At 46.6% G+C, this 27,968-nt stretch overlaps 2 protein-coding genes and 1 pseudogene across 9 annotated transcripts in view; 1 reads left to right on the top strand and 2 right to left on the bottom strand.

Annotated features, from left to right (window-relative positions):
* The window catches only part of HEATR4 (HEAT repeat containing 4), a 59,618-nt gene extending 59,378 nt beyond the window's left edge, over positions 1-240 (bottom strand). For all 3 annotated transcript variants that reach the window (XM_070065249.2, XM_089322323.1, XM_070065248.2), the window contains exon 1: positions 118-240. The gene's annotated coding sequence lies outside the window, so the exon portion shown is untranslated. The remainder of the gene's footprint in view (positions 1-117) is intronic.
* Positions 174-27,524, top strand: LOC100344509 (acyl-coenzyme A thioesterase 1). Of its 6 annotated transcripts, none has more exons than XM_089322327.1 (4): positions 444-1,029; positions 3,388-3,590; positions 9,498-9,828; positions 26,676-27,524. In XM_089322327.1, exons 1-4 carry the CDS (start codon positions 444-446, stop codon positions 26,747-26,749), a joined length of 1,194 nt encoding a protein of 397 aa, XP_089178453.1. In that variant the 3' UTR covers positions 26,750-27,524. The 6 variants fall into 6 exon arrangements, with proteins under 6 accessions (XP_089178454.1, XP_089178453.1, XP_051681974.3 ...); XM_051826014.3 differs by lacking the exon at positions 26,676-27,524 and adding an exon at positions 21,345-21,839; XM_089322326.1 differs by lacking the exon at positions 26,676-27,524 and adding an exon at positions 10,370-10,600.
* LOC100344762 (E3 ubiquitin-protein ligase RNF115-like) lies at positions 26,714-27,878 on the bottom strand (annotated as a pseudogene).
* Between the last annotated feature and the right edge of the window lie 90 nt (positions 27,879-27,968).

The raw sequence follows: 27,968 nt of genomic DNA on the forward strand, positions 1-27,968 counted from the left end.
CCAGCAAGAAACCAGGCCCGAGCCGTGGGCCTGAGGAGGCTAAGCATACACAGAGATGACGCACAAGCAGCACATTTTAAAGGAGAAAGCTCGTGATTAGTAACGAGTGTGAGTTACTCAGCCAGTGAGCGAACTCCTGTCCTGCACCGCTCTTCGCCACCAGGTGTTCAGCGATGCAGGTTCCTCGTGAGCCGGCGCCGGTCTGGCGCTCCTCCCGGGCACAGGAGGTTTTGCTACAAAGCGTTGTGCTTTGTGGATTGTTTCAGTGCTGGAGGCTTGGAGAGAGTTCACGAGGGACTATTTCCGCTCTGCTGATTGGCAGGCTCTCCGCGGCAGTGAGCAGCTGTCTAGGCCCCTCTCCGGGTAGGCAGTTCGCCACTAGAGGCCCTCTCTCCAGTTCCTTACTCCACTCAGTTCCGAGAGGTCTCCCGTCAGGGCCCAAAATGGTGGCCTCGTCTCTCGCTGTCCTGCGAGCCTCCGGACTGTGCCAGGTGGGCCTGAGGAGTTGGGCGCGGCTGCAGGGCCCGCCGCAGCTGAGGCCGGGTGGCTGGATCACTTGGACCCCTGCTCGGATGGCGGCGACGGTGAGCGTGGAGCCCGCGGGCCCCTGCTGCTGGGACGAGCCGGTGCGCATCGCCGTGCGCGGCCTGGCCCCCGAGCAGCCGGTCACGCTGCGCGCGTCCCTGCGCGACGAGAAGGGCGCGCTCTTCCGGGCCCACGCGCGCTACTGCGCCGACGCCGGCGGCCAGCTGGACCTGGCGCGCGCGCCCGCGCTGGGCGGCAGCTTCGCGGGGCTCGAGCCCATGGGGCTCCTCTGGGCCCTGCAGCCCGACAGGCCCTTCTGGCGTCTGACCAAGCGGGACGTGCAGACGCCGCTGGCCGTGGAGCTGGAGGTGCTGGACGGCCACGCCCCGGAGCCCGGGCAGCTCCTGGCCCGCGCGCTGCTGGAGCGCCGCTTCCTGCCGCCGGGGGTGCGGCGCCAGCCGGTGCGCGCGGGCCGGGTGCGCGCCACGCTCTTCCTGCCGCCAGGTGAGGCGTCTGCAGTTCCTTGTCCCCAAGCTTTTACAGCAAGGAGGTAGCGCCCAACATTCCAGAGGTCAGTGTCAAGGAGACAGGAATGGAATGGAAGCCTGGGGGTGGGGGTGGGGGTGGGGGGTGGACCTGCCTGGCCAGAACTGACAGGTGTCTTCAATATCTAGTGCTCAGTTAAAAGGCAGCTTAAGGAGAGGGAACAGACGCTTGTAATTTAAAAAACAAAAACAAAATGCCCATCTACAGGTAAGTTCAGTTTTTTAATATTCTTTTAGAAGTCTTTCAGCTTTGCAGTTGTACTTCCAGCTTCCACAGTTATCTTAAGGTTTATGTAAATGAGCATTTACAACAGGAGGGAGGCCTCTTCCTGTCAACTGGAAATCTGAGCATTGGGTACTTTTCCATCACATAAAGAAAAACCGGCCGATGAAGAACTAAAGGATGCTTAGCCCAAATGCCCATCGACAGCAGAATCGATGAGCACATCGAGATAACTTTTCCAGCAAAGTGATCAGACATCTGGTACAAGAACCACTAGGCGTCCATCTCCAGACACTGCTGAGTAAAACAGTCACCTCTCAGAACACCTTCCATGGCATTCCCTTTACACGAGATTCAAAGAGTAGGCGAAATACGCTGAGTATTGCTTAAGGCACACGTGTGAGTGATAATAAAGAAAACCAAGAGATTTATAAACACAGGATGCAGGAGCCTGTGTGGGAGGAAGGGGCTTCATGTTGTTAGTGTGGAACTGTTAAACAGAGTATTGCTCATGAAGTGTTTATTATTCCGTAGGTTTTAGGTGAAATAGAAGCTTTCTATATAAATGGTAAAAATATCCAGCAAATGGAATCGTACAGAATGAATCGAGCCCGTGAGTCAGTCTGCATTCACTTATCGGAGTTCATTTGTGCTGGTCTGTGTATCAGTCCTTTGTTTTTCTTAGTTGTGCTCCACTTTATGTAATTTTACCAGCATATTCATCCCCCACCAGTTGGAGGATGTTTGGTTTGTTTCTAGTCTCTGGGGTTATGAATAAAGTGGCTACAGACATTTCACATACAAACTTTGTGTGGACCCAAGTTTTCATCTCTCTTGTGTTCACACAGGAGAGGAATTGCTGGGTCATAGGGTAAGTGTGTATGCTTGATTTTGTAAGAAACTGCCAGTTGTGTTCTTGGTTTTTTTTTTTTTTTAAGATTTATTTTATTCATTTGGAAGTCAGAGTTTATAAAGAGAGAGGGAGAGACAGAGAGCTGCTTCTGGGTCTCCCATGTGAGTCCAGGGGCCTAAGCATTTGGGCCATTCTCTGCTGCTTTTCCAAGTGCATTGGTGAGGGGCTGGGTCGGAAGTGGAGCAGCTGAGACTCGAACCCAACTGTGCTCTAAAGTGACCGTACTAGCAGCACTGTATGAGGGTTCCAGTTGTTCTGCATCCTCCTTAGCATTAGGCTTTGGCAGTTTTTGGGTGGGAAGAGAGGAAAGTTGTTGATTATTTATAAATCATTTAGAGATTTTTATTTTCATTTTATTTGAAAGGCAGAGACAGAGAGAGATCTTCCATCTGCTGGCTCAATCCCAGATTCCCACAACAGCCAGTGTGGGGCTAGGTCAAAGCCTAGGACTTGTAACTCAGTCCAGTTTTCCTTCTTGGGTGGCAGGGACCCAAGTACTTGGGCCATCATCTGCTGCCTCCCAGGGTACATATTAGCAGGAAGCTGGGTTGGAAGTGGAGGAGCCAGGACTCAGACAAGGCACTCTGGTATGGGGCGCGGGAGTCCCCGGCAGCATCTTACCTGCTGCGCCAAACAGCTGTCCCTGCAAATTATGTTAAGTCTTAAAAGTAATATACTTAGGGGCCAGCACTCTGACGCAGTGAGTTAAAGCCCAGCCTGTAGTGCTGGCATCCCAGTGCTCCATTTCTGATCCAGCTCCCTGATAATGTGCCTGGGAAAGCAGCGAATGATGGCCCAAATCCTTGGGCCCCTGCACTCATATGGGAGACCTGGAAGAAGCTCCTGGCTCCTGGCTTCAGATTGGCTCAGCTCTTGGCCGTTGCAGCCATCTGAGAAGTGAACCAACAAATGGAAGATCTCTCTCTGTAACTCTTTCAAGTAAATAAAATAAATCTTAAAAAACAAACAAACCCATGGGGCTCAGAGAGGCTTTGTGTAGATAGGAGGATGTGAATTTAGCTTATATGCCACTGTTATTTGTTTGAAGACCAGAGGTCTTTCAGTGTTTCCGATTGTCCCTAGAAAACTCTGATACCACCAAGCAGGTAACAGATGGCTTTTGCCACCACTGCAGAGTGTCAGGAATAGTTGAAGTGTGTGTGTGTTTTGTTTCTTCCCAGGCCCCGGGCCCTTTCCTGGCATTATGGACATATTTGGAGTTGGAGGTGGCCTGCTGGAGTATCGAGCCAGCCTGCTGGCTGGGAAGGGCTTTGCTGTCATGGCTCTGGCTTATTACAACTATGATGACCTCCCCAAGAGCATGGATACCCTCCACCTGGAGTACTTTGAAGAGGCGGTGAACTACCTGATCAGCCGCCCCGAGGTTAGACCTTCTCTCTGTTTTACGGGCTCCCTAGCAGGTCTCCTCCTCATGAGTGCTCCTGGTTTTCACAGAAGTGAGGTCATTCATGAGAGCCACTCTACTCCAGACACACGACCTTTTATAGTAGCTTCTCAGAGACAGTTTCCATGGTGATCTGTATTACTGTTATGTATGAGAGTACTTTAAAAAAAATCTTTGGAAAAATGGAATTAAAAAATAAACTTATTTTGATGCCCCAAATTTTTGAAAACTTGGATGGTTTTTGTGAATTTGCGTTTTCTTAAACTCATTGAGTTCCTTGTATTTCCTGTTAGTAAATATGTTTTCAGCTGGTATTATGGAATTCTAAATGGAGTTGATTAATGGTATTCCGTAATTAGTCAAACACTTTTGAGAATCCTGAGTTTGACAGAAAATAAAGGGAAAAAGGGGTATTACTGTCCTGAAGGTACCCTTGTGAGAGTCTTGGGTTATTTGGAAGGAGGAATTTGGCAGCCAAAACCTGCATGCCAGAAATATTCTGAAGTTTCTAGACTTAGTGTATATCAGAGGATCAGATCATAGTCCTTGCTTATTTCACAATTCACTCAGAACTCAAGGTGACAGAAACCTTGGAGCTTTAAAAAAGGATAATAGGATATAGCAGAACAAGCCTGAAGTGTATATATGAGGGAGTCTTCAAGAAAGCATATAGAAAATTCAAATTATGAAAAAAATTATGCATGTATTTAAACATTTTTGTGGCCAAAATAATCTTAGCTTTTAATTCCATTTTCCATGAGTTTTTCGGTTTGCCTTCATAGAATAAAGTTAAATTACTTTCACATTACTTTAACTTTTATCATTAAATTAATGGGCATTACTTTGCCCATTTCTTTTTTTAATTTTTTTTTTTTTTTTTTTTTTGACAGGCAGAGTGGACAGTGAGAGAGAGAGACAGAGAGAAAGGTCTTCCTTTGCCGTTGGTTCACCCTCCAATGGCCGCCGCGGCCGGCGCGCTGCGGCCGGCGCACCGCGCTGATCCGATGGCAGGAGCCAGGAGCCAGGTGCTTTTCCTGGTCTCCCATGGGGTGCAGGGCCCAAGCACCTGGGCCATCCTCCACTGCACTCCCTGGCCACAGCAGAGGGCTGGCCTGGAAGAGGGGCAACCGGGACAGAATCCGGCGCCCCAACCGGGACTAGAACCCGGTGTGCCGGCGCCGCTAGGCGGAGGATTAGCCTAGTGAGCCGCGGCGCCGGCCTACTTTGCCCATTTCTTTTTAAATCATGACCATGCACCACATTGTGTGTATCATTTGAGAGGTGTAAAGATGATGGAGGCAGCTCCCATCTGCTGGTTCACTCCACACATGTCTGCCGCTGGGAGCCAGGAACTCAGTCCAGGTCTCCCACAGGGTGGCAGGAGACCCAATACCTAAGCCATTACTGCTTCATTCCAGAGGCTGTGTTAAGAGGAAGCTAGAGTCAGGAGCTGGAGCTGGTATTCTGATGTGGGAAGCAGATGTTAAAATTACTAGGCTAAACACCTGTTCCAACTTTTCTAACCCCTTGACTGTGGTACCTCTCACTCCTCCTTTGAAGCAGTATAATAAACATATCAGTTCCTGGTACTTCAGTGAAGAATGTATCCTTAAAACCAGTGAAGGGTGCTGTTGCAGAAGGCCAGTTAAGTGATTGTTTGTTTATCTGAAAGAGAACACTGGGAACCAAGACAGAGCAGCTCATGGGACAGTGCACACCCAGACTCCCCTAGAGGGGTCTCAGTAGGGAATGGAACTAGAAATACAGCAATTACCAACAAATTTTCCTACAAATATTGCTGTGAAGGGAAGCAGAGGATTAGGGCAGTAACTAGAGTAGAAGTAGTCAAGGGATTGTCAATAAAATGCAAAAAACCATGGAGTTCTCAAAAAAATTCATGGAAGATGTATATATGGTAAAACCACACGTGAATTTCAAAACCTTTTTGTACCAAAATGAACATGTATTTACTTGTTGTTACATGTCTGAACAGGATCTAGTTTGAGGCACTAAGAAGTATAGGACATTACTTTGAAAAGAGCCACTATTAAGGCCGGTGCCGCGGCTCACTAGGCTAATCCTCCGCCTTGCGGCGCTGGCACACCGGGTTCTAGTCCCGGTCGGGGTGCCAGATTCTGTCCCGGTTGCCCCTCTTCCAGGTCAGCTCTCTGCTATGTCCAGGGAGTGCAGTGGAGGATGGCCCAAGTGCATGGGCCCTGCACCCCATGGGAGACCAGGAGAAGCACCTGGCTCCTGCCTTCGGATCAGCACGCCAGCCGTGGCGGCCATTGGAGGGTGAACCAACAGCAAAGGAAGACCTTTCTCTCTCTCTCTCTCTCTCTCTCTCTCTCACTCTCACTCTCACTCTCTCTCACTCTCACTGTCCACTCTGCCTGTCAAAAAAGAAAAAAAAGAAAAGAGCCACTATTAGAGCAATGTGAGCGCTACTAAAATTGAAGCAAGGGAGACGGCACTGTGGTGTTATGGGTAAAGCCGCCGCCTGCAGTGCCAGCATCCTGGCTGCTCCACTTCTGATCCAGCTCTCTGCTATGGCCTGGGAAAGCAGTAGAGGATGGCCCAAGTCCTTGGGCCCCTGCACCCATGTGGGAGGTCCAGACGAAGTTCCTGGCTCCTGGCTTTGGATTGACACAGCTCTGGTTGTTGCAGCTGTCTGGGGAATGAACAGGTGGAAGGAAGACCTCTCTCTCTTTTTCCCTCTCTCTTCTTTTCTATGTAACTCTTTCAAATAAATAAATAAATCTTTAAAAAAATAAAATTGAAGCAAGAACAAATATCAAATTTATGAAGGTAGAAGAATGGTGAAATCATTTATGATTTCCCAAAAGTATATGGTGACAATGACTCAAAGAAATTAGCAGTTTACAAATGGATATGTTTTAGAGGAAATGAGATGATGTTGAAGATAAAGCCCACAATGGTAGACCATCTACATCAATTTGGATGGAAAAAGTTAATCTTGTTCATGTTGAAATTCAACAGACTTACAATTAACAGTAGAAACAATAGCCAACACCACAGCCATTTAAATTAGGACTGAAAAATTAAAGTCAAGCAAATTGTCAGCTCAATATGTGCCCAAACTGTTGTGCTCAGATGAGATGCAGACAAGAGCAGACCTAGCCTGCTTGCTTGGCTTCTTTCTTTCAAGATTTATTTATTTATTTGAAAGGCAGAGTTACAGAGACATTGGTGCAGGGGCCCAAGTACTTGGACCATCTTCTGTCATTACCCTAGGTGCATTAGCTGGGAGCTGGATTGGAAGTGGAGCAGTCAGGACTCAAACCAGTGCTCAGATGGGATGTGGTGGCCTCACAGGCGGTGGCTTAACCAGCTGTACTACAATGCTGGCTTCAAGAGCAGAGCTTTTGATGAAAAATTTAAACAAGCAATATCTAGGTCCAGTAGCCTTTCTTTCAGGAATTGAAACAGGGCATGGAAGTACAATTCTCAAGATAAAGCACAATCAAAATAAAGGCTACCAAGAAGGGGAAGTGGTCTAGGCCAAGCAAAAGTGGACAGGTCAAGAGCAAAGGTCATGGCAACAGTTTTTTTGGGATGTTCAAGGAATTTTGCTTAGTGGCTTTCTGAAGGACCAAGTAGCAACAACTGCTTATCAGGAGAGTATTTTGAGAAAATTAGCCCAGCTTTAGCAGAAAAATGCCCAGGAGAGTTCACCATGATAATGCTTCTGCTCACTTCTCTTATCAAACAAGGGCAATTTTGTCACTGTTTTGATAGGAAATCATTGGGCATCCACCTTACAGTACTTATTTGTCTCCTTCTGATTTCTTTTTGTGCCTAATCTTAAAAATTTGTATATGTTTATTTTTTTTATTTATTTTAAAGGCAGAGTTACAGAGAGGCAGAGGCAGAAAGAGAGAGAGACAGAGAGAGGTCTTCCATCTGCTGGTTCACTCCCCAGATGGCTGCACAACGGCCAGGGGAGCTTCATCCAGGTCTCTCATGTGGGTGCAGGGACCCAAAGACTTGGGCCATTTTCCACTGCTTTCCCAGGCGCATTAGCGGGGAGCTGGATCAGAGGTAGAGCAGTTGGGACTTGAACTGGCACCCATACACGATGCTAGTGCTGCAGGTGGTGGCTTAACCCACTATGCCACAGCACCAGCCCCCGGAGATGTCATGGCAGAAGCAAAATCCTCATGAACTGATGGTGCATGGGATCCCAAACACACATAGAAAGAAGGGTGACATCTGGTAGGAGCAGAGATAACCTTTTTGGAAACAGAAGAGAAGTCTGAGAGCTTGAGTTTATGTGGGAGTAGATTTTACAATGAGAAAATCCTGCTGGGTAGATGCTGTTTTCTCAATGAAGTGTAAAAAGCTAAGTATAGGGGAACATGGCTGTAAGAGGCTTCAGGAAGTATAGAAGGTTAACAGTCTTTCAGAGAAGCAGAAAGCAGATCCACTGGTGAAGTCTGCCACAACTGGTGGGCAATATGGATGTGTTTTTGAAAATTATAGTCATGAATGGAAGTAATTTTTCAGCACAAATATATACTTTTCCTCCAAGTACTGTTCATTTGCAGAAATGCAGGCCTACAGGAAGTGACCAGGTGGGTTTAACCAGGGCTAGCACTTTTCCTAGGCCAGTATGACCAAAGCGAGAAGGGCATTCAAGGAGTTACATGTGTTTGCAGGGGAGCAACCATACTGATGAAGCATGAAGTCTATAAGCTGGAGGAGGTGAGAAGTGAGGACAAGAGAGAGACATTGATAGCGAAGAACTGGTAGCCAGGGTCTCAAAGAGGTAGAACTGGGGTCACTGGCGTGGCTCAGCTGGAGGTGTTGAAGGTGGTGATCAGGGAGTGCAATGCTTGATGCTGAGACCTGGGAGATGATGTGCTTACTGATGAGAATGCGAGTGGATGGCTCAGGTGATAGAGAAGATCATGAGAGGTATGGAGGTCACGGAACTGAAGCCAGAGTATTTGAAAGATCATCCATGTGGTTGTTGAAATCCAGAATGGTGACAGAGGGGCTGGCATCGTGGCACAGTTTAATCTGCAGCTTGCATCAGCAGCATCCCATATCAGAGCACTGGTCCAAGTCTCTACTGCTCCACTTCTGATCCAGCTCCGCTTCTGATCTGCCTCTCTGCTAATGTGCCTAGGAAAGCAGCAGAAGGTGGCTAAAGTACTTGGGCCCTGCCACCCAAGCGGGAGACCTGGATGGAGTTCCTGGCTCCTAGCTTCAGCCTGTCCCAGTCCTGAGTATTGAGGCCATTAAACCAGCAGATGGAAGATATCTCTCTCTGTTTCCTCTTCTCTGTCACTCTGCCTTTCAAGTAAATAAAAAAAAATTTTTTTTTTTTAAAAAGGATGGTGATAGACAGATTGTGGAAAGGAAGGTAAGGAAGAAGAGTAAGTAAATTTCCCTAGGTTGCAAACCTGTATAAGAATCCACGCTTGGCCGGCGCTGTGGCTCAATAGGTTAATCCTCCACCTGCCGTGCCGGCACCCTGGGTTCTAGTCCCGGTTGGGGCACTGGTTCTGTCCCGGTTGCTCCTCTTCCAGTCTAGCTCTCTGCTGTGGCCCAGGAAGGCAGTGAAGGATGGCCCAAGTGCTTGGGCCCTGCACCCGCATGGGAGACCAGGAGGAAGCACCTGGCTCCTGGCTTTGGATCAGTGCAGTGCCAGCAGTAGTGGCCATGTGGGGGGTGATCCAACGGAAGAAAGACCTTTCTCTCTCTCTCTCTCTCTCTCTGTCTAACTCTGCCTGAAAAAAAAAAAAAAAAAGAATCCACGCTCAATCTTGGGCCCACCTGACTTCCCAAAGTGTGCACTGCTAACTATACTGCACTGTCTGTGAACTCATTTTTCTTCTTTTTCCTCTGTTCCCTTCTCAGGTAAAAGGTCCAGGGATTGGGCTGCTTGGACATTCCAAAGGGGGTGAACTTTGCCTCACCATGACCTCCTTCCTGAAGGGCATCACAGCTGCCGTCATAATCAACGGTTCCATAGTTAATGTTGGGGGGACCTTACGCTACAAGGACATGACCCTGCCCCCTATAGGTGCCAACAGAAGTCGAATCAAGATGACCAAAGAAGGCTTTGCAGACATTGTGGACGCCCTGAACAGCCCTTTGGAAGGGCCTGACCAGAAGAGCCTAATTCCTGTGGAGAGGTCTGAGTGCACCTTCCTGTTCCTCGTGGGTCAGGATGACCACAACTGGAAGAGTGAGTTCTATGCCAATGAGGCCTCTAAACGCCTCCAGGCCCAGGGGAAGGCAAAGCCCCAGATCATCTGCTACCCAGAGGCAGGGCACTACATCGAGCCCCCGTACTTCCCCCTGTGCCGGGCTTCCCTGCACGCCTTGGTGGGCGGTCCTGTGTTCTGGGGAGGGGAGCCCAGGGCTCATGCTGCGGCCCAGGTGGATGCTTGGCAGCAACTCCAGACTTTCTTCCACAAGCACTTGGGTGGTGAGAGTTAGAGGGGCCTTCTGGAAAATATAGTCCATCCAATTTGAAGGGTAAAATTTAAATATATTCTAATTACATCAGTCTGGTTTGTTCAGATTAGACTGAATGTATTACTATAACTCAGGTTTTCATTCACTTTTTTTCTATAATATTACTGCCAAAAACAGTTTCTATACAACAGTGGTATTTTGAGTGAAAAACAGTCATACGTATAGGGGCCAGTCTTGTGGCATAGTGGCATAGCGGTGGGGCTGCCTGTGGTGCCAGCATCCCATATGGGCACTGGTTTGTGTCCCAGTTGCTTCACTTCTGATCCAGCTCTCTGCTAATGGCCTGGGAAGAGTGGTAGAGAATGGCCCAAATGTTTGGACTCCTGCCATCCATATGTGAGACCTGGGGGAACCTCCTGGCTCCTGATTTTGACCTGACCCAGCCCTGGCTATCTCATCCATCTGGAGGGTGAACCAGGGGAAGAAAGATCTCTCTCTCTGTAACTCTTTCAAATAAATAAATGTATTTTTTAAAAAGAGTCATAAGTATAGATACTTTTGTTAAATTAAAAATTGGAATGGGGCTGGCCTTGTGGTGCAGTGGGTTAAGCTGCCAGCTGCCATGCTGGCATCCCATAAGGGGGTCAGTTCAAGTCCTGGCTGCTCCACTTCAGATCCAGCTCTCTGCTAATGCTCCTCGGAAGGCAGTAGAAGATGGCCCAAGTGCTTGAGTCCCTGCTCTCACATGAGAGACCTGGATGAAGCTCTTGGCTCCTGGCTTGTGCCTGGCCCAGCCCCAGCTTTTGTGGCCATTTGGGGAGTGAACCAGCAGATGGAATATTCTCTCTCTGTAACTCTGTCTTTCAAATATATATATATTTATATATATATATAAAATGTATATATATATATTTAGAAATTGGAACATTACAGATTAAGCTGCTATCTCATTCAGTGCTTGTACCATTGTCACTACCATCCTTATGTATATACAGGTTTATTATAAAAGATACTGTTTCGGGCCCAGTGCTTTGGCATAGTGGGTAAAGCCACTGCCTGCAGTGCCAGCATCCCATGTGGGTGCCAGTTCAAGTCCCAGCTGCTCCACTTCTGATCCAGCTCTCTGCTATGGCCTAGGAAAACCATAGAAGATGGCCCATATGGAGACCCTGCATCCTGCACCCATGTGGAGACCCAGAAGAAGCTCTTGGCTCCTGGCTTTGGATCAGCACAGACCTCTCTGTCTCTCTCTGCCTCTGCCTCTCTGTAATTCTACTTTTCAAATAAATAAATCAATATTTTTAAAAAATTTATTTTATTTATTTGAAAGGCAGAGTTACAGAGAGAGGTAGAGACATAGAGAGAGACAGAGAGAGGCAGAGAGAGAGAGAGGTCTTCCATCTGCTGGTTCACTCCCCAAATGGCTGCAATGGCTGGAGCTGAGCTGATCTAAAGCTGGGAGTCAGGAGCTTCTTCCAGTTCTCCCACATGTGTGCAGAGGCCCAAGGGCTTGGGCCATCCTCCGCTGCTTTTCCAGACACATTAGTGGGGAGCTGGATTGGAAGTGGAGCAGCTCGGACTCGAACCAGGTCCCGTATGGGATGCCAGTGCCGTAGGCTGGACTTTAACGTGCTTCGCCACAGCTCTGGCCCCAATAAATAAATCTTAAAAAAAAAAAAAAGATACTGTGTCTGTTTTTCTTTCTTTTTCACATCCTACTCATAAACCTACAAACCTGGTCACCCCCAGACCCTCCCTTCTTTCCCTGGCCCTCCAGATCCCCAGAAAATAATTTTTGGTATGTATTTTTTCAGATGTTACATTTTACCATGTATATATGTAGCAACAAAAATGTTTTGTGTTGTATAAGTATTTTAATAAGAAAATTGATTTTATAAAGCAAATAATGGGGAAAGAGCAACTGTTACCTGAAACACACCAGAATCACATGGGATTAGTTCAGGAAAGAAAAGAATAGTTGGGGAAGAAATAATACTTCTGGGACATCCATTTGTGCTAGTCACTAATCCTCACAACCATTTTGTGAGGCAAGTAAAAGAAAGTGCAAGAAAAAGCTGTTGGGGCTGGTGTTATGGGCATAGTGGGTAATGCCGCCACCTGCAGTGCCAGCATCCCATTAGGGCACCGGTTTGAGTGCTGGCTGCTCCACTTCTGATCCAGCTCCCTACTAATGTGCCTGGGAAAGCCGTGGAAGATGGCTCAAGTGCCTGGGCCCCTACACCCACAAAGGAGACCTGTTGAGGATCCTGGCTCCTGGCTTTGGTTTGGCCCAGTCCTAGCAGTTGTGACTATTTTGGGGGTGAACCAGCAGAAAGATTATTTCTCTCTCTCTCTCCCTCTCTCTCTCTGTCACTTCTTCATTTCTGAAACTCTGCCTATCGATTACATGAAATAAATTAAAAAGAGAGAGAAGCTCTTGCCCACATATTATAAGGCAAAAGTCACCTGTGAGAGTTAGTGATTGCTATTCAAAGTTGTGGGGAAAGAGGGATTTCTTGGACTCTTTCCTTACTAGGTTTATGATTGAGGCGCCTACCACAAAAGATAGATTAATCTGAAAAAGCATAGAAATTTATTAAATACTAGTTTTACCTGTCATGAGAGCCTTCAGAAATAAAGACCCCCAAGAATCAGGGAATCCTGCGTATTTTTACACTAGGTTGATGGAGTATTTAAGTTGCAGGGAAACGTGTTGGAGGAAGGAACTATGAGCTAGTTGTTACTAGCTGGGCAATTCAGGGAGGCCTGTTGGGATCCCGCTCTGTGCTGCTGTGTCTCCTGTGATAGGACGGCAGTGGGTCCTCCTCGAATGAGGGTCTGAACAACCTGTCACGGCAGGGAGTGTGAAAGGTCAGAGAGTGTGACCTTCTGGATTTTTGTGGCTGTTTCTGCTGCTCTCTCAAATGCCAGCATGCCATGTTTTCTAGTAGCATGTCCTGAATCCCATTATTCTGTCTAGAATTTCCCCCAAAAGCTTCACAGTCCAGAACCTGGGTTTCATTGGAGCTAATAAAGCAGGTTTCTCAGCTGGGGTTAGTCAGTCCAGTTAAACTGTTGTGACTTATTTCAGGAGGCAGTGGGACAGTAGGCTTCCACCAAAGCTAGGCCTCTGTGTAGTGTTGATGATCGAAAGAACTACACACGGAGGTTTTGAGTCCAGAGGGAAGTCAGCTCAGAGGATTTCTAGATGCTGAGCTCTGGAAGCTCTAGACTCAGGTGGTGGAGGAGGCACAGGCACAATCTGACAGATTTTCCTAAGTAGCAGTTTGTATCGAGTGCCCTGGGAAGGTTTCTGAGCAGCCTACATAGGCTTGCTTGCTTTCTCTCTCTCTCTCTCTCTCTCTCTCTCTCTCTCTCTCTCTCTCTCTCTCTCTTTCTTTCTTATTTTTTTGACAGGCAGAGTGCACAGTGAGAGAGAGAGAGAGACAGAGAGAAAGGTCTTCCTTTTGCCATTGGTTCACCCTCCAATGGCTGCCGTGGTCGGCGCATTGGGCTGATCTTAAGCCAGGAGCCAGGTGCTTCTCCTGGTCTCCCATGCAGGTGCAGGGCCCAAGCACCTGGGCCATCCTCCACTGCATTCCCTGGCCACAGCAGAGAGCTGGCCTGGAAGAGGGGCAACCGGGACAGAATCCGGCGCCCCAACCAGGACTAGAACCCAGTGTGCCAGCACCGCAGGCGGAAGATTAGCCTATTGAGCCGCAGCACCGGCCCACAGGGTTTCCACTCTGAGTTCTCAAGTGGTGATTTTCTGAGGTATGTGAAAGTTGTCCAGCTTCAGCTTTCGGGGCTTCGGGGAAAGAACAGATTTTTTTTTTTTTTTTTTTTTTTTTTTTACAGGCAGAGTGGACAGTGAGAGAGAGACAGAGAGAAAGGTCTTCCTTTGCCGTTGGTTCACCCTCCAATGGCCGCCGCGGCCGGCGCACTGCGGCCGGCGCACCGCGCTGGTCCGATGGCAGGAGCCAGGAGCCAGGAGCCAGGTGCTTTTCCTGGTCTCCCATGGGGTGCAGGGCCCAAGCACCTGGGCCATCCTCCACTGCACTCCCTGGCCACAGCAGAGGGCTGGCCTGGAAGAGGGGCAACCGGGACAGAATCCGGCGCCCCGACCGGGACTAGAACCCGGTGTGCCGGAGCCGCTAGGCGGAGGATTAGCCTAGTGAGCCGCGGCGCCGGCTTGGAAAGAACAGATTTTGTTCATAGTGTTTCTAAGCCAGAAGGGTGGGAGAAAAATTGGGAATATTAGTTTGACTAACGCGTTAATAGCCAGATACTAGAGGAAACCACAGTTCAGGACCCAGTCCAGTTTAGAGGTAAATAACAAAACCTAGAATCTGCTATCCGTGAGGGTGTGCTGTAGTGGAGAGATGGAGAACTCTCATCCACTAGTTCGTGCCCAAAATGCTCACAACGGCCCCAACTGAGGCTGAAGCTGGAGGCCGAGAGGTCTCCCACGTGGGTGGCAAGAACCCAGTTACTTGAGCCGATTACCCACTGCCTCCCGGGGTCCACATTAGGGATCTGGAGCCAACAGCTGGAGCTGGGTATCAATCCCAGGGATTCAAATATGGAAAACAGGCATCCTAACTGGTATTTCAACCACTGGGCTAAATACCAGGCCCATGTATGATATTCAAGTTATCAGAAACTTGTATTCCAGAGTACTCATCAGACTCTTTCGGGAATCTCCTTGAAGAACAGCAGTTTTGGACTGTAGCTGATTACAAATGCTTTCAGGGAAGAATCAAAGTAAAATAGTAACTATCTGACAATGACAAAAACTTAAAATGGCCAAGGTTAAAGACCTAATGGAAGTTTGTTGTAATAACCATGAAGTTGACAGGAAATGTGGTCATTTCTGTGGCATACAACAGTTTAATATAATAACGGAAATTATGACTGATAATATTATATCAGGACATAGCATATTTCTAGGAATTAAATACAATTTCTAGAACATTCTTATTAGTAACATATGCCCATAAAATATAAATGAAGGAAGGTTTAGTATCAAGTATTATTTGACTGCTTTACATGTCATTTAACATACCAAATAAACTAATTAGCTTTACATTTCTGTTATTATATGGAGAGAAAACAAATTCTTTTGAGATATTCCAGGGGATTTCTGGAAACTCATGAAGTGAGTTTGAGATGAAAAGCAATTTAGAGGGGCTGGCGCGGTGGTGTTGCAGGTAAAGCCGCCGCCTGCAGTGCTGGCATCCCATATGGGCACTGATTCTAGTCTTGGCTGCTCCACTTCTCAGTGCTCTGCTATGGCCTGGGAAAGCATTGGAAGATATCCCAAGTCCTTGGGCCCCTGCACCTGCATGGGAGACCCAGAAGAAGCTCCTGGCTCCTGGCTTTGCGTCAGCGCAGCTCTGGCCATTATGGCCATTTGGGGAGTGAACCAGCAGATGGAAGACCTCTCTCTCTTTCTCTGCCTCTCCTTCTCTCTGTGTGTAACTCTGACTTTCAAATAAATAAATAAATCTTTTTTTTTAAAAAGCAATTTGGAATTTTATTTTGTGAAGCTGTAAGAAAAGTCAAAAGGCTTCGGGGTGGTGTTCCGGTGCAGTGGGTTAAGCGGCCCGGTGCAGTGGGTTAAGCGGCTGCTGGGGATATGCATATCCCATACCAGAATGCCAGTTGGATCCCAGCTGCTCTGTATTTTGATCCAGCTTCTTGCTAATGCATCTGAGAGGCAGTAGATGATGCTCCAAGTACTTGGGCCCCTTCCGCCTATGTGGGAGATCAGATGGAATTCTTGGCTCCTAACTTTGGCCTGGCCCAGTCCTGGCTGTTGCAGGCATTTGGGGTAAACCAATGGATGGAAGATCTTTCTCTCTCTCTCTCTATTACTCTGCCTTTCAAGTAAACAAATAAACTTTAAAAAGTATCAAAAGATTTAAAATACAGTACCTCAGACTGTTATGAAACAAATACTTAGGTTCTCTTAATTAAGAACATGATGAAAGTTAACATAAAACATGGGAAATTATTCTGATAGAACAAAATCTTTGTTTTCCTAAGTCAGTTGATTAAAAGGAAAAGAAACACCTTTCATAATCTCTTAGTATTATCAGACCAATATGCCAAAAAAGCCATTTCAACAGAGAAAACCAGAATCAAAACTTTCACCAATGTACTATTGATATTAATGCTCAATTTATAACCCTTATAATAAATTCAGTGTTAGCTAATTTGACCATACAAGATAAGATTCCCTTCTAGGATTCTTTTTCTGCAGAACTTCTATAATTTTTTATACCCACTAACTTTTTAAAAATAATTTTAAAGGATTTGTTTATTTGAAAGACAGAGTTATGGAGTGGAGGAGATCTTCTATCTTCTGGTTTATTCCTCAAATGGCTGCAAATAGCTGAGGTTGGTCCAGGCCAAAGCTAAGAGTCTAGAGTTCCATCCAGGTCTCTGATGTGGGTGACACACACCCGAGTACTTGAGCCATCTTCTAATGCTTTCCCAGGTGCATTAGCAGAGAGCTGGGTCAGAAGCAGAGCAGCCGGGATTTGAACTGGTGCTCATGTGAGATGCTGGTGCCACAGGCAGAGGCTTAACACATTGCACCTCATCAATCAGTTTTATTTTTCCCTACAAGTTTCTTGTTCTTATTCTGAAACAGTCATTCTTCATTAATATAGAATCAATAGCCCTCTCTCTTTTTTAAAAAAAAAGCTTATTTATTTATATTTATTTGAGAGAGTGATGGGGGGCGGGGAGACAGAGAGAGAGAGAGTGGCGAGCAAGCTTCCATCTGCTGGTTCATTCCCCAAATGCCACAACAGCCAGGGCTAGGCCAGGCAGAAGCCAGGACTCAGGAACTCCTTCTGGGTCTCCCATGTGGGTAGCAGGGAACCAAGTACTTGAGTCATCATTTGCTGCTACACATTAGCAGGAAACTGGGTTGGAAGTAGAAGGAGGACTTGAACTCAGGCACTCTAATCTGGGATGTGGGCATCTGAAGCGGCAGCTTAACCTGCTGTGCCACAATGCCCACCCCAACAACTTTCTTTTGATCTTAATAAAACTACATCCTTGTGCCTTATAACTGTCTTTACCAAAAAATACCTTATTTTCCTTGAATACATTGCATACAGAATTGTTACCTCATTATTTCTGGTAGTTTTAATCCTATATAGCAATTAGAATTTTTAATCCTTAGTTTTAATTTCTAGTGAAAACTAAGAAGTAAGGAATTATGAACTGTCAAACCAGCATTTGATAGATGAGCACTTTTCATAACTTCTAGAAACGTACGCTTCCTCATATATAATTTCTAATGTTTATCAACAGATACAAGTATATTTACATATTAGGTATCACCAAACATCATGAAAATGCATAATATGAAAAAACTATGATGGATTTCAAAATGTTTTTGCACCAAAATAAAGATCCTTTAATTCCAATTCTCAACAATCTTTTGTGGTATCCTTCTACTTGAAGGTTATAAATTAACATAAAAATTTTGGAATCCAGTTAAGTAGACATATTTTATACAACATAATGATTGTTGAAAAGTTCTTTTGTGGCTGGCGCCGTGACTCACTTGGCCAATCCTCAGCCTGCGGTGTCAGCACCCTGGGTTCTAGTCCCGGTTGGGGCACCGGTTCTGTCCCGGTTGCTCCTCTTCAAGTCCAGCTCTCTGCTGTGGCCCAGGAAGGCAGTGGAGTATGGCCCAGGTGCTTGGGCCCTGCACCCCATGGGAGACCAGGAAGAAGCACCTGGCTCCTGGCTTCGGATCGGCACAGCATGCCGGCTGTAGTGGCCATTTGGGGGGTGAACCAACGGAAGAAAGACCTTTCTCTCTGTCTCTCTCTCTCTCACTGTTTAACTCTGCCTGTCAAAAAAAAAAAAAAGTTCTTTTGTAAACTTACCTCTTTTACATTTTTTGAAAAGATTTATTTATTTATTTATTTGAAAGGCAGAGTTATGGAGAGAGAGAGGGAGAGACAGAGAGAGAGAGAGAGAGAGAGAGATCCTCCATCTACTGGTCCATTCCCCAAAAGGCTGTAATGGCTGGAGGTGGGCCAAACCAAATCCAGGAGCCAGGAGATTCCTCTGGGTCTTCCATTGTGTGGCAGGGGCCAAAGGACTTGGGCCATCTTCCACTGCTTTCCCAGGTACTTTGGCAGGGAGCTGGATTGAAAGTGGAGTAGCTGGGACCCAAACCAGCGCTCATATGGGATTCCAGTGTTGTGGGCCGTAGCATTACCTGCTTATACTACAATGACGGCTGCCCTGTTTACATTTTAAAAATTCAACTGTCCTTAACAATTATGCTCGAATTGATCATGAAGCTTTCATGAGGCATTAAACAAAGGTAGTCCAGGGCTGGTGGTGTGGCATGGCGGGTAAAGCCACAGCCTGCGATGCCTGTATCCCATATGGCCACTGGTTGAGTCCTGGCTGCCCCACTTCTGATCCAGCTCCCTGCTAATTTGCCTGGGAGAGCAGTAGATGGCCCAGGTGCTCGGGCCCCTGCACCCACATGGGAGACCTGGATGAAGCTCCTGGTTCCTGATTTCGGACTGGTTTAGCTCTGGCTGCTGTGGTCATCTGGAGAGTAAATCAGCAGATGGAAGAGCTATCCCTCAACCTCTATCCTTCTCTCTGTGTCACTTTGACTTTCTTCTTCTTCTTCTTCTTCTTTTTTAATTTGACAGTTACAGTAATAGACAGTGAGAGAGAGAGACAAAGATAAAGGTCCTCCTTCTGTTGGTTCATTCCCCAAATGGCCGCTACAGCCGACGCTGCGCCGATCCGGAGCCAGGAGCCAGGTGCTTCCTCCTGGTCTCCCATGTGGGTGCAGGGCCCAAGCACTTGGGCCATCCTCCACTGCCTTCCCGGGCCACAGCAGAGAGCTGGACTGGAAGAGGAGCAACCGGGACTAGAACCCAGCGCCCATATGGGATGCCGGTGCTGCAGGTGGAGGATTAACCAAGTGAGCCATAGCGCTGGCCCCATCACTCTGACTCTCAAATAAGTCTTAAAAAAAAAAAAAAAAAAGACATCCATTTTACCATGCATTTTGTTCATAGTTTGGATTTATGGATTTATAGATTTACCATCTTCAAGATCTAACAAAGATAACAAAAGTTTGACTAGTAAACTCAGGCTTAAGGAAATTAATACCTGCATTATATTTAATGCTGATAGTTATAAACACACTTCTTTATTTTACCAACAAAAAACTGGCTATATTTACCAATTATTATCCCTGATCACATGTACTTAAAAATAAACACTCTTACCTAAGCCAATTTGAATAGAACTCCTTTAACAGACTTTATGTAAATTAATTTGGTAATATCATCAGACAGAAATATTCCTTGTATATCACATACACACACACATACACACACATATATACAGACATAAACATACAAACAGAAGTAGAGACTGTATAGTTTTCATTCTAAAATTTTAGTCATGTGTGAGGTAACACAACACAAATCTCTCTAGGTTATAGAAGAATAGGCAGGCCGGCACCACGGCTCACTAGGCTAATCCTCCGCCTTGCGGCGCTGGCACACCGGGTTCTAGTCCCGGTCGGGGCGCCGGATTCTTTCCCGGTTGCCCCTCTTCCAGGCCAGCTCTCTGCTGTGGCCCGGGAAGGCAGTGGAGGATGTCCCAATTGCTTGGGCCCTGCACCCCATGGGAGACCAGGAGAAGCACCTGGCTCCTGCCTTCGGATCAGCACAGTACACCGGCTGCAGCGCGCCAGCCGTGGTGGCCATTGGAGGGTGAACCAACGGCAAAAGGAAGACCTTTCTCTCTGTCTCTCTCTCTCTCACTATCCACTCTGCCTGTAAAAAAAAAAAAAAAAAAAAAAAAAAAAAAGAATAGGCAGATGCAAACTGTATAGAATACTTCAAAAAGTTCATGGAAATGGCTATTTTGAAAAAAAAAAAACTATCCATAGATTTCAAAAAAATCTTGGACCAAGGCAAAGTTACTTTTGAATTCCATTTTCCATGACCATTTGAAAGTACCTTCATATTTCTGGCATATGCACAAAATTAAGATTACTCACTCAGGTAGCTAAAGCTTCTTACTAAAACGTAGGGAAAAGCCAAGATTTGGGGGTAGGTGTTAGCTGACATGGTTTAGACACTGCATCCCATATTGGAAAGCCTAGGTTCAAATCTTGGCTCCACTTCTGATTTCAGCTTCCTCCCATGCACACCCTGAAAGGTAGCAAGTGATGCCTCAAGTACTTGGGTCCCTGCCTGGATTGGGGTCTGGGCTCTTGGCTTCAGCCTGGCCCAGCTCCAGCTGTTGTAGGCATTTGGGAAGGGAACCACTGGATGGAAGATGTCTATCTGTTTCTCTGTGTCTCTGCCTTTCAGATTAAAATAAGTAAGTAAAAAGTTTTAAAAATGTTTATTATCTTTAAAAAGAAAAAAATAATAAATTTGTCATTTGCCCTGACATGTCATCTTATAGAAGCTGTGTACTAAATTTTAGGCAAGTGACTGAGATACCTATAGGTTATTTGTCTCCAAAACCCACCTAAGTAGACAAAGCATCCACTCCTGTTTCCAAATACTCTTTTTTCAAATTTTCAATTTTCCAAACTTCGGACCACATATTCAAGAACACTATAAGCCCCACTCAGGACAAATAAAAGGAAACCCATATTTAACAAATCAGAAAAAAACATGACAGTTTTATAACATAGCTGTAAATTCTGCTGCACACTCCCAACGAAAGGCAGGAGACCTATGTCCTGTCACTTCAAGTCTATATAGACTTGTGATTGTTCCAGTCAGTAAAACAGAGCGGAAGTGACTTCAGAGGCTGGGTTATAAAAAGCCATGAACAGTCTGCCTTATTTGCTGGAACACTTGCTGCTGGCATCCTGAGCCATCATGTGAGATTTGGCTGCCTTAAGGTTGGGTGCTGTGATGAAGGTCCAAACACAAGGAGAGGCCATCACTCCTGTGATGCCCCCAGCTAGGAAGAGACTCTGAGTCATCCCAGCTCAGATACCAGATGTTGGAGTGAAGAAACCTCCCCAGGATCCTAGCCTCCAGTTCTCTCAGTTTTCCCAGCAAAGACTTCAGATGTACTGAGAAGAGCTTTGTCTCTGTCAAGCCCTGTCCAACTTGCAGATTTATGAGCCAAGCACATTGGTCTTATTTTACGTGACTTAGAGTTTGGGGATGTTTCAGATGTCTATTGTTGGGTAAACCATCACAAATCACAGTGGCTGAAAACAGTAACCATTTATTTCTTCTCCAGGGTCTGCAAATCTCCTTAGAATGCATCACCTTTGGTCCACATGGCACTGACCGGGGCAGTTTGACTTGGGGATGCAGTCTGATGGCAGGGAGGTTGGTGCTATCTGACAACTGGGAACTCAGGCAGAGCTATGGGGTAGGGGGTTCTCAATTTCTCTCCACCTGGGCCTTTTCACTGCTTACATGGCATGAGATCTATGAGTGCGACTCCCAAGCCAGTCAGGCAGAATTGCATGGCCTTCGTATGACGTAGTTTCATAAGCTCCCTAGCATCAATCTTGCCACGCTATATTGGTTGAGGCAATCACAAGGCCCACTGAAGTTCAAGGAGAACACAGAGTTCACCTCTTGGAAGAGGAGTAGCAAGGTTATAGAAAAGCATGAGGGACGGGAAGTATACCATCTTTGGAAAATACAATTTACCTTCTCGCCACATAGTCTTCCCAAATATTCACAATTCTCTCAAATATAAAATACTGTATGAGTTTTCTAAAAATCTTGGTGAACTTTGTTTTATTAAACAAATACACTACTGAGATAACTTTTCACCTTGGGTTCCCAGTATGGATACTATAGGACAACACTCTGAAGATTCTATTCCCATAAGCCCTATTATTTAATAGACAGGCTCAGTCAGGCACATTCTTTAAAAACTAGTGGACATTCCGTCAGACTGAAATGTTCTTGAACCATTGCTTTTAATCTTTTTGAGGTCTGTACAAGGGATCTTGAAGAACTATTCTAGAGTTGACTTTGGTCTGAGGTCCTTTTTTTATTTTCATTTTATTTGAAAGAGAGAGAGAAAGTGAGAGAGATTATTCATCCATTTACTGGGTTACTCCCTAATTACCCTTAATAGCCAAGGCTGGGCCAGGCTGCAGCCAAGGGCCTGGGACCTAATCTAGGTCTACCACGTGGGTGGCAAAGACCTAAGTATCTGAGCCACTGTTACCTGCCTCCCAGGATGTGCAGTAGGGGAAGCTGTATAGGAAGTGGAGGCATGACTCAAACCAGGCACCAGGAGTCTCAAGCAACTACATTGCCACTGCTCCAAATGCCTGCCCCCTGAGGTCCTTTCTTAATTAAATAATCATTTACCATCTGGACAGACTGGGACTAAGAAACACTATTATTGTCATACTTGCTAAGTCCTGGTTCTTTCATATTTAAGAGTTCATTTGTTTTTTAAAAAACTTATTTATTGGGGCTGGAGCTGTGGCACAGCAGGTTAACGCTCTGGTCTGAAGCAATAGCATTGCATATGGAGACCTGGCTGCTCTGCTTCCGATCCAGCTCTCTGCTGTGGCCTGGGAAAGCAGTAGAGGACAGCCTAAGTCCTTGGGGCCCTGCACCCATGTGGGAGACCAGGAAGAGGTACCAGGCTCCTGGCTTCAGATTGCACAGCTCTGGCTGTTGCGGTCAATTGGGGAGTGAACCATCGGATGGAGGACCTTTCTTTCTCTCTCTCTCTTTCTCTGCCTTTCCTCTCCTTGTGCAACTCTGACTTTCAAATAAATAAATAAATCTTTTTTAAAAAACTTATTTATTTATTTGAAAGGCAGAAATACAGAGAGAGAAGGGGGAGAGGAAGAGAGAGTGAGAGAGAGAATATCAGTCTTCCATCTCAGGACTGGCACTGTGGCATAGCAGGTAAAACCACTGCCTGCAGTGCCGGCATCCCATTTGGGTGCCAGTTTGAGTCCCAGCTACTCCACATCCGATCCAGCTCTCTGCTATGGCCTGGGAAAGCAGTAGAAGATGGCCCACATCCTTGGGCCCCTGCACCTGCATGGGAGACCTGGAAGAGGCTCCTAGCTCCTGACTTCGGATTGACATAGCTGCAGCCATTGTGGCCATCTGGGGAGTGAACCAGCGGATGGAAGACACCCCCTCCCCCCCGCCTCTCTGTAACTCTGCCTTTTAAGTAAAAATAAATAAACCTTTAAAATAAAGAATTTACATCTCAAGATAGCAAGGCCAAATGACATGGCATTTTATGACCAAGCTCTGGGAATCACGTGAGATCACTTCCATTTTACTCTGTTGGCTGAGGCAGACACAAAGTTCGAAAGGACACGAAGGAAAGGAAATGTGGGATAGGAGTTCTCATTGTGGTCATCTTTAGAAAATGTAATCTTGTCCACAAAGTGGTTTGTTGTATAGCAATAGTCAACAAGAACACTTCCGAAATAAAAACAAAGATTAAAAAGTCACCAGCAGCCATGGTGGGATGTGAGGGGACCTTGAAATGAGCAAGAATCAGACTAACAACAGAATTATCAATAGCCATCATGGAAACAAAAAGCATTGGGATGATATCTTCAAAGTATTGAAGGAAAACAAGTGATGACTTAGGATTCAATCGTAGCAAAATAGATCCTTAAATATGGAGGTATTTGTTATTCATAAAGTGTGCTGAAAAATTATATCCATTTCTACCCTAAAAATCCCCAAATTCCATCCCATTGTAGCACCATGCTCACATTCAAGTCCAAAATCTCACCATCAGGTCCAGGTGCAGATGAGACTGCTCAGAACAGTTCCTCCGGCTTTTCAGTGTGAAACCTGTGAATTAAACAAACACATTATCTTCAGAGAACACATCCATAATACAACGGTGGTTTAAGATAACTCCTATACATATTTCTATTTGAGAATGAGGGAAATGAGAAGCATGCAACCATCACTGGTCCTTAGCAACTCTGAAATCCACCTGAGAACACGCTGCCAGGGCCTTCATGGCTACCCCATTGACTCTGAGTTGTCTCTGTGATTACCCTCTGAGCTGCAGCCTTTATTTTCTGTAAGAAAACTGAGTTAGCATCTAGAAAGCCTGCTTCCTAGGTGGAAAATGTTGGGAATCCAAAGTTGTCTTTATTTTGTACTCTCTCCATTTAATTAGAGCTACTAGTTCTTCCCCTAGACTGATCTTAACTTGATCCTCTTTGGAGAAAAAGTCTGCATCATACCCAAGTCTTAATGACTGTAGTTTGTCAACTTTTCTCTTAAGCAAACTGGTGTTCTCTGAAAAAAAATTGGCTAGTTGAGCTCACAGTTCAATCACCTAAGTGCTTTTAATAAGATAACCATCATAATTGAGCTATAACAGAAGTGCTTTATATGTACTTCTCAATTTGTTAAACAGAATAGTAAAAAGATCTGTACCCAAGGGTGAAGATTTAATAACACCAGTAAATCTTACAGCTGCCACAAAACACTCCTCATTGAAGCTGGCTTTTGATTTCTCTGCCAGTGTTGATGGTAAGGAATGCAACGACTACTAGCACAGTTTGGTGCTGTTGCCCTTATTAATGCTGAAATGGTTGTAGATTACCCATTATTGCTTTTATAATATCAGTGAAAATCTCAACACAGTGAGAAAGGCAACTAACATCTTAGCATTACTATGGAAACTGTTCTTGATCTGTACCCAGAGATCTGTAGACCACACTTTAAGAAAATTTATCCTAGGGGCAGGTGTTGTGGTACTGTAGGTTAAGCCACTGCTTGTGATGCCCACATCCCATGTGAGCGCCAGTCGGTGTCCCAGCTACTCTGTTTCTCATTCAGCCTACTACTACAGCATCCTGGGAGGCGGCAGATGACGGCTGATGTGCTTGGGCCACTGCCAACCACGTGGGAGACCCAGCTGTTGTGGGCATTTGGAGAATGAATTAGCAGATGGGAGATCTCTTTCTATTTCTGTTTCTCCTCTCCTTGCACTCTATCTTATAAATATAAATAAATAATATTAAATAAACAAATCTTTCAAAGAAACCCAAAGGGGCCTGGCACTGTGATGCACCAGGGTAAGCCGCCAGCTGGGATGCCAGCATGCCATATCAGAGTGCTGGTTTGAGTTCCAACTGCTCCACTTCCATGTCAGCTCCCTGATAATGCGCCTGGGAAAGCACTGGAAGATGGCTTCAGTACTTGGGCTCCTGCCCTGTTGTGGGAGACCTGGAGGGAGCTCCAGGCTCTTGGCTTTGGCTTTATGTATTTAAGGATTAATGCCCAAAATTAAAAGTACTCTCTTTTAAAAATATTTATTTATTTAAAAGGCAGAGTAACAGAGAGAGGACACACACACACACACACACACACACGAAGAGAGAACCATCTGTTGGTTCACTCCCCAAATGCCTACAACAGCTGGGGCTAGGCCAGGGTGAAGCCATGATCTAGGAACTCCAACTGGGTCTCCCATTTGAACAGCAGGGACCCAAGGACTTGAGCCATTATCCACTAACTTCCAGGTGCATTAGCAGAAGGCTGAAATCAGGACGTGCAGAGCAGTCAGGACTCAAAGTAGGCACTCAGATATGGGATGTGGGTGTCCCAAGTATCAGTTTAACCTGCTGTGCCATAACAAAGTCCTAAAATTCAACAGTAAGGAAACAAACAATGCAATGAGAAAAGGGACACAATGTATGAGCAGAAGGTATGTGGATGGCAAATAGGCTTATAAGACTGCACACCGTATGTCACCAGGAACTTACAAATTAAAACAACAATGAGGGTCAGTGCTGAGGTGTAGCAGGAAAAGCTGCTGCCTGCAGTGGAAGCATCCCATGTGGGTGTCAGTTCAAGTCCCGGCTGCCCCACTTCCCCTTCCCCCCCTTTTTTAGGGCTCTGATTCCACTGTGTTTACTGTGAAATACGCTAAAGGTGGGGCGGAGGTTGGGAATGAGGAGGAACATCCGTTACAAGGCGACGTGATAGGTAGTGGCGCCCTAGCTAGACTTTAAGGAATTGATTCTATTCAGGCAGGGGAAACCCACATAATTAAGTTTCACACTTATAAAATTATCACTCTGAATTCAGGAATAAGAGGCATTTGGTTGTAGACACAATTTCATCTAACTTTAAATTTAGAGAAGAAAAGGCCAGCGCCGCGGCTCACTAGGCTAATCCTCCGCCTAGCGGCTCCGGCACACCGGGTTCTAGTCCCGGTCGGGGCGCCGGATTCTGTCCCGGTTGCCCCTCTTCCAGGCCAGCCCTCTGCTGTGGCCAGGGAGTGCAGTGGAGGATGGCCCAGGTGCTTGGGCCCTGCACCCCATGGGAGACCAGGATAAGTACCTGGCTCCTGGCTCCTGCCATTGGATCAGCGCGGTGTGCCGGCCGCAGCGCGCCGGCCGCGGCGGCCATTGGAGGGTGAACCAACGGCAAAGGAAGACCTTTCTCTCTGTCTCTCTCTCTCACTGTCCACTCTGCCTGTCAAAAAAAAAAAATTTTAGAGAAGAAAAACACTCATTGCAGTAATGTTACGGGTTGGGGTTTCTTATGTGACTCCTAAATCCATCTATTCTCTTTGTTTTGATACAATTTGCAGCTCTGGTTCTCAAGACCAGCACAGCCCCGGTGCAGGTGTGCTCTTTAGTTTCAGAAAGTCCATCGGTCATGTAGTTGGCCATCACTGGTAAATCTGTTGCTTGCAGAAGCTCAGAGCTCTGGGATTGCTGCGTAGAGTCCTCACCGTTTAGGCTCCTGCTATATACGGGACACGTGTCATGCAATTCTAACCATGGCACAATACAACTGCTGTAAAAGAAGTGATTGCCGGGCAACTGCTGGACTTCCTCTCTAACTGTGTGATCTTCTTTGCACACTGGACACTCTAAACCCCTATCAACTTGTTCCTGAGTTACTGACGCTGTTGGAAGAGATGTAATCTTCTCCCTGTCAGCTGGGGGAGGCCCTGTGTTTCCCAGTTGTCCTAAAAGCTGGGTTACAATGGCATCAGGCCCTGTCTGACCCCAGGCATAGTCCCCAGGGTTGGAGTGCAGCATCCCGCTCCAGGAAAAAGGGTGTGGGGATCCAGGAATCGCAGAAGTTGCGAAGAATCCTGCAAAGATCTGTTGCATTATTCCTTCGATAGCTGGTGATCTGTCAGGACGAGTACTTCCCCGAGATCTGTATCTCACTGGCAGCTGGAGGCCGACTTGCTCCCCAGAAGTCAGTGTGAGCTTGGTGACCCCTCTCATTGCTCTATTATCTTGGTCCAGTGGATTGCTACTTAGAAATGGTCTAACAACTTGGAAAAACATCGTGTGATGCAAATAGTCCCAGAGCTCTGCGAAATGTGTGGATGTGCTGTTGTCCATCCGGCTGCCACCACCACCTAAAAAACTGGAATCATCTGTCACTTCTTAAATAAAGCCCGATTCACATCTGGGACAAACATATTCCTTATTAAAAACCTTGGGAATGGTGAATCTGTCCTTCTAATACTGGTTATATGTCCAAACAGGATGCTTGTATAGTACTAAACAGGTTCCCTCATTGAATCAGCACCAGTAGTTTGGGGCTGACCTCGCCCTTGCAAAAGTGGCAGAGAAACCGGTGCGCGGCTACGGCGGAGACCACCTCCGCACCGGCCGCAGAAGCCTCCGCCATTTTTCTCCTGCGCCGCGGCTGTCCCGCAGGGCGAGCGGTCTGCCCCTCACCAGGCGGCTTCGTCCCAGGCTGCGGTCGCCGCTGCAGCCGCCACCGCCACCACCGCCTCAGCGGGGCCCGCCTCGGTCACGTGAGCCCGCCGGGTCCAGCGAGGCGACCTCCCGGAGGGCGACTCCGCGGCCCGCCCGCCGGCCGGCTGCTCAAACAGCCCCCGGCCGGTCCCAGCTCC

Source organism: Oryctolagus cuniculus, chromosome 20 (assembly GCF_051225735.1).
Source record: "Oryctolagus cuniculus isolate XC-2025 breed Fujian yellow rabbit chromosome 20, ASM5122573v1, whole genome shotgun sequence".
In the NCBI taxonomy this organism is placed as follows: domain Eukaryota; kingdom Metazoa; phylum Chordata; class Mammalia; order Lagomorpha; family Leporidae; genus Oryctolagus; species Oryctolagus cuniculus.